Genomic DNA, 14863 nt, shown 5'->3' on the forward strand with positions numbered 1-14863 from the left:
ACATTCAGTAAGCATTATAACCCTTTAGGGGTTTCACAGGAATAGCAGCAAAGTGAAGGAGAAAATTCACAATGTTAATTTTTTACACTCGCATGTTCGTGTAGACCCAATTTTTGAATTTTAAAAGGGGTAAAAGGGGTAAAAAGGAGAAAATTTTTACTTGTATTTGAAACCCAATTTTTCTCGAGTAAGCACATACCTCATATGTCTATGTTAATTGTTCGGCGGGCGCAGTAGAGGGCTCAGAAGGGACAAATGGTTTTTGGGGGGCATGCCGCATTTAGGAAGCCCCTATGGTGCCAGAACAGAAAAAAAAAACACATGGCATACCATTTTGGAAACTAGACCCCTCGGGGAACATAACAAGGGGTAAAGTGAACCTTAATACCCCACAGGGGTTTCACGACTTTTGCATATGTAAAAAAAAATAAAATAATTTACCTAAAATGCTTGGTTTCCCCAAAAATTTTCATTTTCTCAAAGGGTTAAAGCAGAAAATACCCCACAAAATTTGAAGCCCAATTTCTCCCGATTCAGAAAACACCCCATATGGGGGTGAAAAGTGCTCTGCTGGCGCACTACAGGTCTCAGAAAAAAAGGAGTCACATTTGGCTTTTTGAAAGCAAATTTTGCTCTGGGGGCATGCCGCATTTAGGAAGCCCCTATGGTGCCAGGACAGCAAAAAAAAAAAAAAAAAACACATGGCATACCATTTTGGAAACTAGACCCCTCGGGGAACGTAACAAGGGGTTAAGTGAACCTTAATACCCCACAGGCGTTTCACGACTTTTGCATATGTAAAAAAAAAATTTTTTTTTTACCTAAAATGCTTCTTTTCCCAAAAAATGTACATTTAAAAAAAGGGTAAAAGCAGAAAATACCCCCCAAAATTTGTAACACAATTGCTCCCGAGTATGGCGATACCCCATATGTGACCCTAAACTATTGAAGCCATTGTATGTTGAGATCATAACTCTATGGAAACCTGGCAATTGGTTTTGAAGCAACCAAAATGTAATCCAAAAATAGGAAAAAGTGAGGATTAAACAAAAATAAGTAGATAACTAATACAGATAAAGCAAGTCCTTAGATATAAGAAAGAGCTGCTGGAAGCTGTAAATCCCTGTCTAGAGGACAAGAGCTTCTTCAGAGTCCTGTACAGTACACACAATATCCTAAAAAAGTTAAATGGAGCCACCCTAACTTGGTGTCCAAAAGGAGCAGCTAACTGTGGCATAGGTTAAGAGTAGTACAGAACATGTAGTACCTCCTTGTACTGTAGGGGGGCGCTACCAAACAGGAACTCAGTACATGCACTTCAGTAATACAGGGGTTTTACCAGTGAATGCCCATTCTAATTGGTCGGTTCTTCCAGCCATTGACATGTTTTGCAGATTTGGACTGTCCATAGCATTGTATGTTGAGTATGGTTTCAAGTTACAATGGTCCAGAAAAGACCACTGTATGTTGAAACTATTGTATGTTGAGGCCATTGTAAGTTGAGGGATCACTGTACTCCAGTGGAAAAAAAATGTTTTATATCAACTGGTGCCAGAAAGATTAACAGATTTGTAAAATACTTTTATTTAAAAATCTTAATCCTTCCAGTACTTATCAGCTGCTGTATGCTCCAGATGAAGTTATTTTCTTTTTGAATCTCTTTTCTGTCTCACCAGTGCTCTCTGCTGACACTTCTGTCCATGTCAGGAACTGTCCAGAGCAGGATAGGTTTGCTATAGGGATTTGCTCCTGCTTTAGACAGTTCCTGATCTGGACAGTGGTGTCAGCAGAGAGCACTGTGGTCAGAAAGAAAAAAATTAAAAAAGAAAAGAACTTCCTCATACAGCAGCTCATAAGTGCTAAAAGGATTAAGATGTTTTAATAGAAGTAATTTACAAATCTGTTTAACTTTCTGGCACCAGTTGATTCGGAAATTGTTTTCCACCAGAGTACCCCTTTAAATTAAAAATGACAGGTGCCAGGGGTTTGAGGGGGTCTCATCTCACCCTCGTAGGGTAATAATGGGGGTCAGATGAGTTAAAATGGCGGCTGGAGGTTTCTCCCTTACCTCCATTCCCCTCAGAGATCCTTTTTGTGTACAGGCTGGCTCAGAGGCAGGGTAATAAGTTGCTCCCAGAAACATCTGACATCTGTTTAGATCTCTTCACAACAAAAAGATGGAGCATGTTGGAATGTAACTGCCTTATCCCTTTCTCTCATGACATCTACTGTTATGGATGAGTCAAAAGACACCTATATACTATACATGGTCGACAAGTCCCAATAAAAAAGACAAGTTCAGCAGACATAATGTAATGTGTATGGCAGCTTTAACCCCTTAAAGGGGTACTCCCGTGGAAAACTTTTTTTTTATCAACTGGTGCCAGAAAGTTAAACAGATTTGTAAATTAGTAGTAAATGAAGAAAAAAGGTGTCCTGCACTCACCGCTTCAGTCCAGGTAATCCTGCTCCCATCTCGGGTCACGACTCGAACACGGAGGGCATGGGTAGTGGAGCGCTCAGAGGTGACTGCCGGCGGTTTCACGCATAGGAATGCGCTTCATCCGGCCTCGTTAACGTCATCGCGCTGTGCGAATTATAAAGGTGCAGCTGGTGAGTCACATGATTCCAGGTGAACTCTCACCCCGTGTTGCATTAAGAAGTGAACGGAACAAAAACCACATAAGGAAGCAAAAAGCAAGTTAGGTAAGTACATCAATACTAATAGACCTAGAACTGCCCTGAATAAAGAGAAATTTATAAAAAAAAGGGGAAAAATCTAGTTTATCATTTAACCCTAACGGCCCCTGCGCGTCAAGGCGCAATATCCATCGCGCCTCAGCACGCAGGAGCAAGCGACGTCTATCTCCTCCAGAAGGGTGACAAGGGATTGTTTCAAGACCTCCAAATTTTAACGTGGTGCAATTTCCACCATGTATGGATTGCATATGCTGAACAAATCTTGGGGATCCGCCTCCTTTTCGAACTGAGTACATATGCTCACGTACTCGGGCCCGGAGTTGTCTCTCGGTTTTTCCAATATAAAAGAATTGGCAACTACAAAATAAAAAATATACAACAAAGGTGCTCCGGCAGGTGATGAGGTGTTTTATTTCAAAAACATAACTCCCTAATTTAATAGAAATCGCATTAATGTTATGAGGGCATTGAGGACAGAAACCGCACTTCTTATTCCCTTTCGGGGCTATACCAGACAACCAAGTCTCCTTGGGATGTGCTTCTCTATTCAACTTCTGACCCTTCAATAAATCAGCGATCGTCTTGTTTTCCCACAATACGGGTGTGCAAGCCATTCAAAACATCCTGAGTAGGACTGACAAGTCACACGGTTTTGTACAATTTATCTGTGATGCCCTCATGTTTATTCTTAACAACAATACTTTTCAATTCGACAATCAATGGTTCCGACAGAAAGTCGGAACCGCAATGGGGAGTCCCACCTCCTGTTCATACGCGAATCTGTTTTTAGCCGCGTTTGAACAGGAGTATGTTTTCAGTACCTCCAATCTATTTTCTAGGTACATTCGGGCATTTTGGAGGTATATGGATGATATCCTGGTGGTGTGGGATGGGCCCCCCAGTGTGTTCGAGGATTTTGTAGCCTATCTTAATGTCAATGCCATGAACATGGTTTTTACGAGTGTTTTTGGGGGAGATAGCCTCGAATTTTTGGATCTTAAATTATACGTGGAGAATAACCAGCTTCTGGCACGAGGCTATAGGAAAGAAGTGGCAAGAAATGCTCTTTTACACTAGAAGAGCTCCCACCCTATTGAAACTAAAAATTCTATTCCGTATAGCCAGCTTCTACGTCTAAAAAGAAATAATAGCAAGCAGTCTGATTATGAGGAACAAGCAGGACACTTACTTACACGCTTTAGACAGCGTCAGTATCCTAATGAAGTATTGGCACGAGCTTACAGGAGAGCTGCAACTAAAAACAGAGAGGACTTACTTATAGATTCAAAAAATAAGAAAAAAGATTTTCAGTCTACTACTGAACAGAATTCAAGATTCATGTTTGCTTTTAAAAACAGCCCTTTGAATCAAGTCATTAAATCTGCCATCACCAAGAACTGGCATCTACTCATGGCAGATCCAGATATTGTGAATACAGCCCAGAATAGACCTATAGTGACCTTCAGAAAAAACAAGACGATCGCTGATTTATTGAAGGGTCAGAAGTTGAATAGAGAAGCACATCCCAAGGAGACTTGGTTGTCTGGTATAGCCCCGAAAGGGAATAAGAAGTGCGGTTTCTGTCCTCAATGCCCTCATAACATTAATGCGATTTCTATTAAATTAGGGAGTTATGTTTTTGAAATAAAACACCTCATCACCTGCCGGAGCACCTTTGTTGTATATTTTTTTTTTGTAGTTGCCAATTCTTTTATATTGGAAAAACCGAGAGACAACTCCGGGCCCGAGTACGTGAGCATATGTACTCAGTTCGAAAAGGAGGCGGATCCCCAAGATTTGTTCAGCATATGCAATCCATACATGGTGGAAATTGCACCACGTTAAAATTTGGAGGTCTTGAAACAATCCCTTGTCACCCTTCTGGAGGAGATAGATGTCGCCTGCTCCTGCGTGCTAAGGCGCGATGGATATTGCGCCTTGACGCGCAGGGGCCGTTAGGGTTAAATTATAAACTAGATTTTTCCCCTTTTTTATAAATTTCTCTTTATTCAGGGCAGTTCTAGGTCTATTAGTATTGATGTACTTACCTAACTTGCTTTTTGCTTCCTTATGTGGTTTTTGTTCCGTTCACTTCTTAATGCAACACGGGGTGAGAGTTCACCTGGAATCATGTGACTCACCAGCTGCACCTTTATAATTCGCACAGCGCGATGACGTTAACGAGGCCGGATGAAGCGCATTCCTATGCGTGAAACCGCCGGCAGTCGGCTCTGAGCGCTCCACTACCCATGCCCTCCGTGTTCGAGTTGTGACCCGAGATGGGAGCAGGATTACCTGGACTGAAGCGGTGAGTGCAGGACACCTTTTTTCTTCATTTACTACTATTTGGTGACTACGGTCTTTATTGTCCTAGCACCTCCGTTGCCAGGGTGGATTTCCAGACTAGCGGGACGCCGTCTCCATCTCGTGGTCTTAGGAGGCCTAAGGTATCGGTGCCACTGTTGTTTCTTGTTTACTTTTAGATTTGTAAATTACTTCTTTTAAAAATCTTAATCTTTCCAGTACTTATTAGCTGCTGAATACTACAGAGGAAAATGGTTTTCTTTTTGGTACACAGAGCTCTCTGCTGACATCATGACCACAGTGCTCTCTGCTGACATCTCTGTCCATTTTAAGAACTGTCCAGAGTATGAGAAAATCCCCAAAGCAAACATATGCTGCTCTGTACAGTTCCTAAAATGGAAGTTTTCCACAGGAGTACCCCTTTAAGGACGCCACCTGTTTTTACCTTAATGAACAAACCCAATTTTTCTAATGTGTCCTGTGTCTCTTTAAAGGGGTACTCCACCCCTAGACATCTTATCCCCTATCCAAAGGATCCCCAGCGGCGGGACCCCCGCATTCTACCATGCAGCACCCACCTTTAATGGCTTCCGGAACCGATGGAGGCCCTTAGGCTAATATCATCCCAACCACGGGGACGTAAGATCGTGACTTCAGGACTCCGCCCCCTTCTGACGTCACACCCGCCCCCCTCAATGCCAGCCTATGGGAGGGGGCGTGACAGCTTTCACGCCCCGTCCCATAGACTTGCATTGAGGGGGCAAGTGTGACGTCATACGGGGGCGGAGTAGTGATGTCACGATCTTACTTCCCCATGGTCGGGATGGTATTAGCCTGAGGGCCTCCAGCGGTTCCGGAAGCCATTACAGGTGGGTGCCGCATGGTTGAATGTGGGGGTCCCCAGCGGCGGGACCCCCGCGATCAGACATCTGATTCCCTATCCTTTGGATAGGGTATAAGATGTCTAGGGGCGGAGTACCCCGTTAAGTGGTAATACCTCTGACATGCTTTTACTTAGCAACGCGATTCTGAGAAGGTTTTTTTCGTGACATATTGTACTTTACATTAGGGGTAAATCTTTGTTTATTCATGCAACACTTTTTGTGACATACTCCAAAATATTGTGAAAAATGTGAAAATTTCTGGCGTTTTTTTTTTATGGCTTTCACTGTAAGGTGAAAATTATGTTATTTTTATTCTGTGGGTTGGTACGATTATGGCTAGAGATGAGCGAAGTTACAGTCCTACGATTTTGCACAAACCTCGCAACTCGGCGGTAGCTGACGTTAGTCAGCAAGGACTGTATCCACCTTTTCCAGCCCACCGGAGCACCTGAAAGCTGAACTAATTTATGTCGGCTAAAGTCAGAAACCACCGAACCGCGAGGTTCGTGCAGAATCGAAGTACTGTAACTTCGCTCATCTCAAATTATGGCGATACCCAATTTATATAGCTTTTTTTAATGTTATTTTTCCTTTTCTCAACAAAATCCTTTTTTCCCCTTTCTTGTGTTGTCATGTTCTCACAGCCATAACTTTTTTATTCAACACCATTGCAGGACAAGCTGTACCTTTTATTGGTACCATATTTGTGATTCATGCGACCTTTTAATCTTTTTTATTCCATGTGTTTGATTACAATTTTTTGTTTTTTATGGCGTTCTCAGTGCGGGAAAAATACTATTATTGTTTTACTGTACAAGTCATTACGGACGTGGTAATACTTATGTATTGTTTTGGACATTTTTTATTTTTTGGGTTATAATATAGGGTTTCATTGGGAAACCTTTTATTTTATTTTTTTACTTTTCACAGGTTATACTATGTTTCAGAACATCTGTACTGCAGCACCATATAACAGTCAGTACTACTCTGACTAACTGCCCGTGCAATCCAGCCTATGGACCTCACAGGCTTCCATACTTGGCAGACAGGAGGCCATCAGCTGGCCTCCTGCTGCCATGGCAACAAACGGGATCCCACAATCACATTACGGGATCGCCATTGGTGGACAGGGGGAGCCCCCTCCCAGTCAATACCATAGATTCCGTGATCAGGATGCTGCTGAGACCAGCTCGATCCCAGTCTCAGCAGCTGCGGCGGGACCTGTCAACTATAGCCGGGTCCCGCCAGTGATCTTCTGCAGTGCATTGCGCTGTAAAGGAGATCGCTAATCGCTAGCAAGTATGCATATGTCCAGTTGCGCTAACTAACTACCTAGCAACTTGGACGTATGCATACCTCCTAGAGAGAGAAGGGGTTAATCAAAAATTGTGGGGGGTGGGGATGAATAAAGAGTAACTTACTTAACAACCTATCAGATGTTTATGAGCATTTCAAAGCAAAAAAAAATATATGAAAATATACCTGAATTATGTGGTAAGCCAAGATCACATGGTGACTGATCAGCCCTCAAATCTGATTCATCTACTTCAGACACCGGAGTATGTATCCTTAAAGCACTAGTCCCTCCTACAATTAAACATGTAAACACACAAGTTAACATTATGTACAATGATTCTATAAAATAAATACATGTTTATTGATACACATTTTCTTCTTATCTGGATTTTATTCTGATTGTACTTTTGTATTCAATTTTTGTTCAATGATTACAGGTGCAGCCCCCTGCTTTTAGCAGCAATTAGAAATATACTTCATAGCAGCTACAAACCTGTAATTTGGAGATAATTTTCCGAACAAGGCCTGTAACGTGTGGAGGGGTCCTTGTGCAGGAAGAGGGAGGAGCTGAGGCAATCACCTATTGTGAAAGCAAAATCCTGTGCAATCTATATATAGGCATTATTTGAATCCTTCTCAAGTGTGATCACTACAGAACAGGAAGTGTCTGCTAATTATAAGGTTCATTGAAAGAAAAAAAACAAAAACAAAACAGACATGGTCGCACATCTACAAAATGCACAGTGATCTAAAGCTTCTCAGCAAAATGTATTAAACTAACAGGTCGTTCGTATACTTGATGATCATGAAGTGCAAGTCCGCTAACCACGTCACGCCCACCTGTAAGTAGTGTGTCCCCAACATTCCTAGCATTAAATGGCGCCACACTGGGCGAGGACCACCACCGCCACAACACCAGTGGCCACTGGGGGAACGACCCACTTGCAGAGCAGCCCCAATGTCGCTCGACCAGACCCTAGGCCGTGCCTCTCCACAGATAGGGCGCTGCGGCAGCACTGGATGCAGCACAGTACAGCACCAGTGTGAACAGGTAACAAAGCTTACTTACCATGTGTTGCCAGTCAAAGACTGGGAGATTACCAGAAAGAATAGGGCTCTTTGCCAATTTATATAGGCCTGTGCTGAGGGGTAGGAGCAGAGCGCTGACAGAGTTAAAAAAAAAATAAAAAAGAATAAAATAAAAGGGGGGGGGGTTGAAAATGCAATGTGAATTCAGATAGAGAAAAAAAACAGGCAGACAGTCACACATCTACAACTGCACATAGATCTAAAGCTTCTGAGCAATATTTATTCAACAGGTGTTAGTATACTTGACAATCATGAAGTGCAAGCCAGTATGTGCGACCAGGTCTTTTTTTTTTTCTCTACTTGAGTTCACATTGTGCATTCTATCCCCCACTGTTTTTTGTTTTTACTTGGTCAGCACTCTGCCCCTTTCCCCTCAGCCCAGGCCTATATAAATTGACAGAAATTCTTTCTTTCTGGCAGTCTCCCAGTGTATGACTGGGAGCACATGGTAAGTGAGCTTTGTCACCTGTTCACACTAGTGCTGCGTCGTGCAGCGTCCATTGCTGGTCGGACGGCAATGGGGATGCTCTGCCAGTGGGTCATTCCCCCTGTGGGCACTGGTGTTGCGGTGGTGGTCTGGCGCCATTTTATGCTAGGGATGTTAGGGAACCGCTACTTACAGGTGGCAGGCTTGCTCTTAATGATCATAAAGTATACTAACAATCTGTTGGTATAATAAATTTTGCTGAGAAGCTATAAATCACTGTGCATGTTGTAGATGTGCAACTATGTCTTTTTTCTCTACTTGAATTCCTATTATAAGGTTCAGTGGTCAAATTGAAAACAGAGATTTTCAGATTACTTTAACCCCTTAAGGACCCATGACGTATGCGTACGTCCCCGCACCCTGGGCTTTAAGGACCCATGATGTATGAGTACGTCATGGCGTTCTCCGGTCTCTGCCGCTCACCGGGCAGAGATCGGAACGGTATGCCTGCTGAAATACTTCAGCAGGCATGCCGTGCATATGCCGAGGGGGGTCCCGGGACCCCCCCCTCCCATGTCGGCAATCACAGAAAATTGCATGTCAATTCAGACATGCAATTTTCTCCTATTCCGGGCTGATCGGGTCTCTGGTGACCCGATCACCAGGAAAATTGTGATGATCGGAGCTGTCAGTCACAGCCTTGATCATCTTGCAGGGTAGGAGTGAAGTCGCAATGCTGCCATATCCCCTGCCATTAGTCAGAATTGATTCTGACCAATGGCAGAGCAGGACAGTGGGTTGCCATGGCAACCCCCGTTCTGGCCACTCTTGGATGTCGAGGGAATCGTGGGAAGAAGATGGAGGCTGGGTACCTTACCTGAAGATGCCTGGGAACAGCTGATCGTCGCTGGAGACTGCTGGATCCTTGCTCAGGTAGGGAAGCGACAGTGGGGGGGGGGGGGGGGGGGGGATGGGTTGTAAGTGAAAGTGATCTTTACTGTGGCAACCATTAGGAAGGCCAAACTGCAAATCCCAGCATGGGAGTTGTAGTTTTGCAACATCTGGAGGGTAACAGTTTGGAGACCACTGTTACAGTGGTGCCCAAACGGTAGCCGTCCAGATGTTGCCAAACTACAACTCTCAGCATACCTAGACTGCCCAGGCATGCTAGGAGTTGTAGTTCTGTAACATCTGTCCCTTCAGATTTAGCAATTTTCATGACATTTTTGAAAATTGCTGCTCTACTTTGAAGCCCTCTAATTTTTTCAAAAAGCAAAAATATGTCCATTTAATGATGCCAACATAAAGTGGACATATTGTATTTGTGAATAAAAATAAAAATTTTTGGGAATATCCATTTTCCTTACAAGTAGAGAGCTTCAAAGTTAGAAAAATGCAAAATTTTCATGAAATTTGGGGATTTTTCACCAAAAAAGGATGCAAGTAACGCCGAAAATTTACCACCAAAATAAAGTAGAATATGTCACGAAAAACAATCTCAGAATCAGAATGATAACTAAAAGTATCCCAGAGTTATTAATGTTTAAAGTGACAGTGGTCAGATGTTCAAAAAATGGCCGGGTCCTAAGGTGTAAAATGGCTGGGTCCTTAAGGGGTTAAATAATAATGATGGCATGTAAATATTAACAATTTTAAAATTTTCTTTATTGAAGTATTGGAGTTACTATGAGTGTGATCTGGTGAATGTTCATGACGCCAGAAGTATCCACCTACCACACTCCAAGGTAAAACGGTTGCCGGTGTTAAGCACCGGGTAAAGAATACCTCAAGTGCCAGGTTAAAGGGGTTCTACGGTGCTTAGACATCTTATCCCCTATCCAAAGGATAGGGGATAAGATGCCTGATCGCAGGAGTCCTGCCGCTGGGGACCCACGTGATCTTGCATGCGGCACCCTGTTTGTAATCAGTCCCCGGAGCGTGTTCGCTCCGGGTCTTATTACTGTCGATCAAGGGGCCTGCGGCGTATGACGTCACGCCTCTGCCCCCGTGTGATGTCACGCTCCGCCCCTCAATGCAAGTCTATGGGAGGGGGCATGACCGCTATGACGCCCCCTCCCATAGGCTTGCATTGAGGGGCGGAGCGTGATGTCACACAGATGCGGAGGCATGACGTCACACGCCATCGGCCCTGTTGTCGCCGGTAATCAGACCCGGAGCGAACACGCTCCGGGGACTGATTACAAATGGGGCACCGCGTGCAAGATAACGGGGGGTCCCCAGCGGCGGGACTCCCGCGATCAGACATCTTATCCCCTATCCTTTGGATAGGGGATAAGATAAGATGTCTAAGCACTGGAGAACCCCTTTAAGGTAACCACTTGAACTTTACTCAAACAATTGCAGGAGAGGTGGAAAAGACAGTTCAGTTCAATAGATGTGCAATTGTAGTCAAGGATGCAGTAAGAAACCACAGTTGCCGTACAGGGCTTTCTGAGGTTTGTAGTTTTAACCGACTGTGACGTGAAAAACTGAAATAGACAGGATGTGAACAGACTTGTCTTTACTTGACTAGGCCTGACTTTGAGAGCTGACTATTACTGCCTTGTGCTGCTTCACAGTATGGAATCCAAACAGGGTGCTTACTGCCAAGGTGGATTTTAAAGTGTACCTCTCATGAAACAAACTTTTTTTTATATATTAAAGATAAAGCCCTACTGAATAACTTTTTAATTGCTTTTATAACCTCTTTAACCTCTTAAGGATGCAGGGCGTACCAGTACGCCCTGCGACCGGCCCCAGTATTTAAAACGGGGTCATGCCATAACCCTGCATCATCCCGGGTCGGTCCTGGTGGCTTATGACAGCCGGGACCCTGGGCTAATAGCGCACGGCACAGATCTTTGTGCCGCATGCTATTAACCCTTTAGATGCGGCAATCAAAATTGATCGCCGTGTTTAAAACGAAAGTAAAAGTTTCCCGGCAGCTCAGTCCGGCTGATCGGGACTATCGCGATATAATCGCGATGTCCCGATCAGCTAGGACGCGAGCGGAGGTCACCTCATCTGTCTCCGTCTCGTCTGATTGGCGTTTGATTGCTCCCAACCTGAGCTACAGACTTGGGCAATCAACCTCCTATAATGCTGATCCATGCAAAGCTATGGCTTTGCAGGTATCTGTGTAAAAGATCAGTGTGTGCAGTGTTATAGGTCCCTATGGGAGCTATAACACTGCATAACAAAAGTGAAAAAAAAAAGTTAATAAAAGGTCATTTAACCCCTTACCTAATAAAAGTTTGAATCACCCCCCTTTTCAAAAAAAAAAAAAAAAAACTGTGTAAATAAAAATAAATATGTGGCATCGCCGCGTGCGGAGATGTCCGAACTATAAAATTATATAATTAATTAAACCGCAGGGTCAATGGCGTACGTGCAAAAAAATCCAAAGTTCAAAATAGCGTATTTTTGGTCACTTTTTATATAATAAAAAAATTCATAAAAAGCAATCAAAAATGGTACTGATAAAAACTTCAGAACACAGCGCAAAATATGAGCCCTCATACCGGCCCGTACGCGGAAAAATAAAAAAGTTATAGGGGTCAGAAAATGAGAATTCTTAACGTATACATTTTCCTGCATGTAGTTATGATTTTTTTCAGAAGTACAACAAAATCAAACCTATATAACTAGGGTATCATTTTAACCATATGGACCTACAGAATAAAGATAAGGTGTCATTTTTACCGAAAAATGCACTGCGTAGAAACGGAAGCCCCCAAAATTACAAAATGAAATTTTTTCTTCAATTTTGTCGCACAATTAATTTTTTTTACGTTTCGCTGTGGATTTTTTTTGTAAAATGACTAATGTCATTGTAAAGTAGAATTGGTGGCGCAAAAAATAAGCCATCATATGGAATTTTATGTGCAAAATTGAAAGCATTATGATTTTTAGAACTTGATGAGGAAAAAATGAAAAGGCAAAAACGGGAAAACGCTGAGTCCTCAAGGTGTTAAAAACTTCTCCACTAGGGGGCTCCCTAGCAATCCTGTCAGCAAGCATTTCGGACTCAGTGAGTGAGTCTGAAATCTGCTCTGTGCAGCTCCCAGCCTGTCAGTCAGACAGGAAGGAGGGAGGGGAGCACTCAGCTCATACACAAGCAGGGAGCAAACAGAGGATACATTCCATCTTTTCTTTCTCAGTTCCTCTCCCCTCTATCCACATGGCTAATTATATATGCACTGCTTATCTGCTCTCTCCACATGACAACCTCATGTGCATTGTGCCTTGAATTGAGCTACTGGAGAACATAGAAAAGAGGTATTTTTAGGGTGTTTTAAAGCAAAATAAATGCAGGGATAGAGTTAGTCAGGGACAGATGGGGAGGGGGATTAGGGAAAGTTTAGATCGTGATAGGTACTCTTTAATGGACAGGGGCGGCCATAGGATCTTTACCCCTCTATCTTTGGTTGCTATGGGGCCTGTAAGATTCTGTTGTTGTCCCTAAGCTAACCTGGACTGGACTGGACTGATGACCTGGTCGGCAGTATCCTAGTGTAGTCATTCTAAAAAAGGAATTTTAGCAACTGGGTCTTGAGCCTGTCCCCATGTGGTGAGGGACAGGTCACACAGCAGAGGTCTTTCCTCCATCTTGTCTAACTCTGTACTATTCTACACTGACTAAACTCCTCCCTGTCTGGTCAGACCTTGGTTGAGAAGGGCAGGAGGCCCTGATTGGCTGCACTGCTAATGTGGTTTCTCATGCATCCTCCTACAGAGATAACATTAATTCCTTACATGACATGAGAATGCAATTTACAGTGGAGAATGAAAATAAAATAAAAACAGGTTTTAAAATACATTTTAACATGGAGCTGTGGACCAGAAGCGGACACATAGGGTGACATCCACCTGAAAGGCCACGTAGACAAGAGTGTTCCGCAATGGGACACCACAAACTCAATGCAAGTCTCAATGCAAAAATAAAAAAGTTATAGGGGTCAGAAAATGAGAATTCTTAACGTATACATTTTCCTGCATGTAGTTATGATTTTTTTCAGAAGTACAACAAAATCAAACCTATATAACTAGGGTATCATTTTAACCATATGGACCTACAGAATAAAGATAAGGTGTCATTTTTACCGAAAAATGCACTGCGTAGAAACGGAAGCCCCCAAAATTACAAAATGAAATTTTTTTCTTCAATTTTGTCGCACAATTAATTTTTTTTACGTTTCGCTGTGGATTTTTTTTGTAAAATGACTAATGTCATTGTAAAGTAGAATTGGTGGCGCAAAAAATAAGCCATCATATGGAATTTTATGTGCAAAATTGAAAGCATTATGATTTTTAGAACTTGATGAGGAAAAAATGAAAAGGCAAAAACGGGAAAACGCTGAGTCCTCAAGGTGTTAAAAACTTCTCCACTAGGGGGCTCCCTAGCAATCCTGTCAGCAAGCATTTCGGACTCAGTGAGTGAGTCTGAAATCTGCTCTGTGCAGCTCCCAGCCTGTCAGTCAGACAGGAAGGAGGGAGGGGAGCACTCAGCTCATACACAAGCAGGGAGCAAACAGAGGATACATTCCATCTTTTCTTTCTCAGTTCCTCTCCCCTCTATCCACATGGCTAATTATATATGCACTGCTTATCTGCTCTCTCCACATGACAACCTCATGTGCATTGTGCCTTGAATTGAGCTACTGGAGAACATAGAAAAGAGGTATTTTTAGGGTGTTTTAAAGCAAAATAAATGCAGGGATAGAGTTAGTCAAGGACAGATGGGGAGGGGGATTAGGGAAAGTTTAGATCGTGATAGGTACTCTTTAATTGACAGGGGCGGCCATAGGATCTTTACCCCTCTATCTTTGGTTGCTATGGGGCCTGTAAGATTCTATTGTTGTCCCTAAGCTAACCTGGACTGGACTGATGACCTGGTCGGCAGTATCCTAGTGTAGTCATTCTAAAAAAGGAATTTTAGCAACTGGGTCTTGAGCCTGTCCCCATGTGGTGAGGGACAGGTCACACAGCAGAGGTCTTTCCTCCATCTTGTCTAACTCTGTACTATTCTACACTGACTAAACTCCTCCCTGTCTGGTCAGACCTTGGTTGAGAAGGGCAGGAGGCCCTGATTGGCTGCACTGCTAATGTGGTTTCTCATGCATCCTCCTACAGAGATAACATTAATTCCTTACATGACATGAGA

The 14863-nt window shown here is 43.1% G+C and overlaps 1 protein-coding gene across 10 annotated transcripts in view; it reads right to left on the reverse strand.

Moving 5' to 3' along the window:
* The window catches only part of KLF8 (KLF transcription factor 8), a 458675-nt gene that overhangs the window by 174980 nt on the left and 268832 nt on the right, over positions 1-14863 (reverse strand). For all 10 annotated transcript variants that reach the window (XR_008847870.1, XR_008847869.1, XR_008847872.1 and 7 more), the window contains exon 3: positions 7371-7475. Coding sequence is in view for 5 of the 10 variants with exons in the window: in XM_056539900.1 (XP_056395875.1) it covers positions 7371-7475 (105 nt within the window). In the remaining 5 variants the exon portion in view is untranslated. The remainder of the gene's footprint in view (positions 1-7370; positions 7476-14863) is intronic.

Source organism: Hyla sarda, chromosome 9, assembly GCF_029499605.1.
Source record: "Hyla sarda isolate aHylSar1 chromosome 9, aHylSar1.hap1, whole genome shotgun sequence".
NCBI classification, from domain to species: Eukaryota; Metazoa; Chordata; class Amphibia; order Anura; family Hylidae; genus Hyla; species Hyla sarda.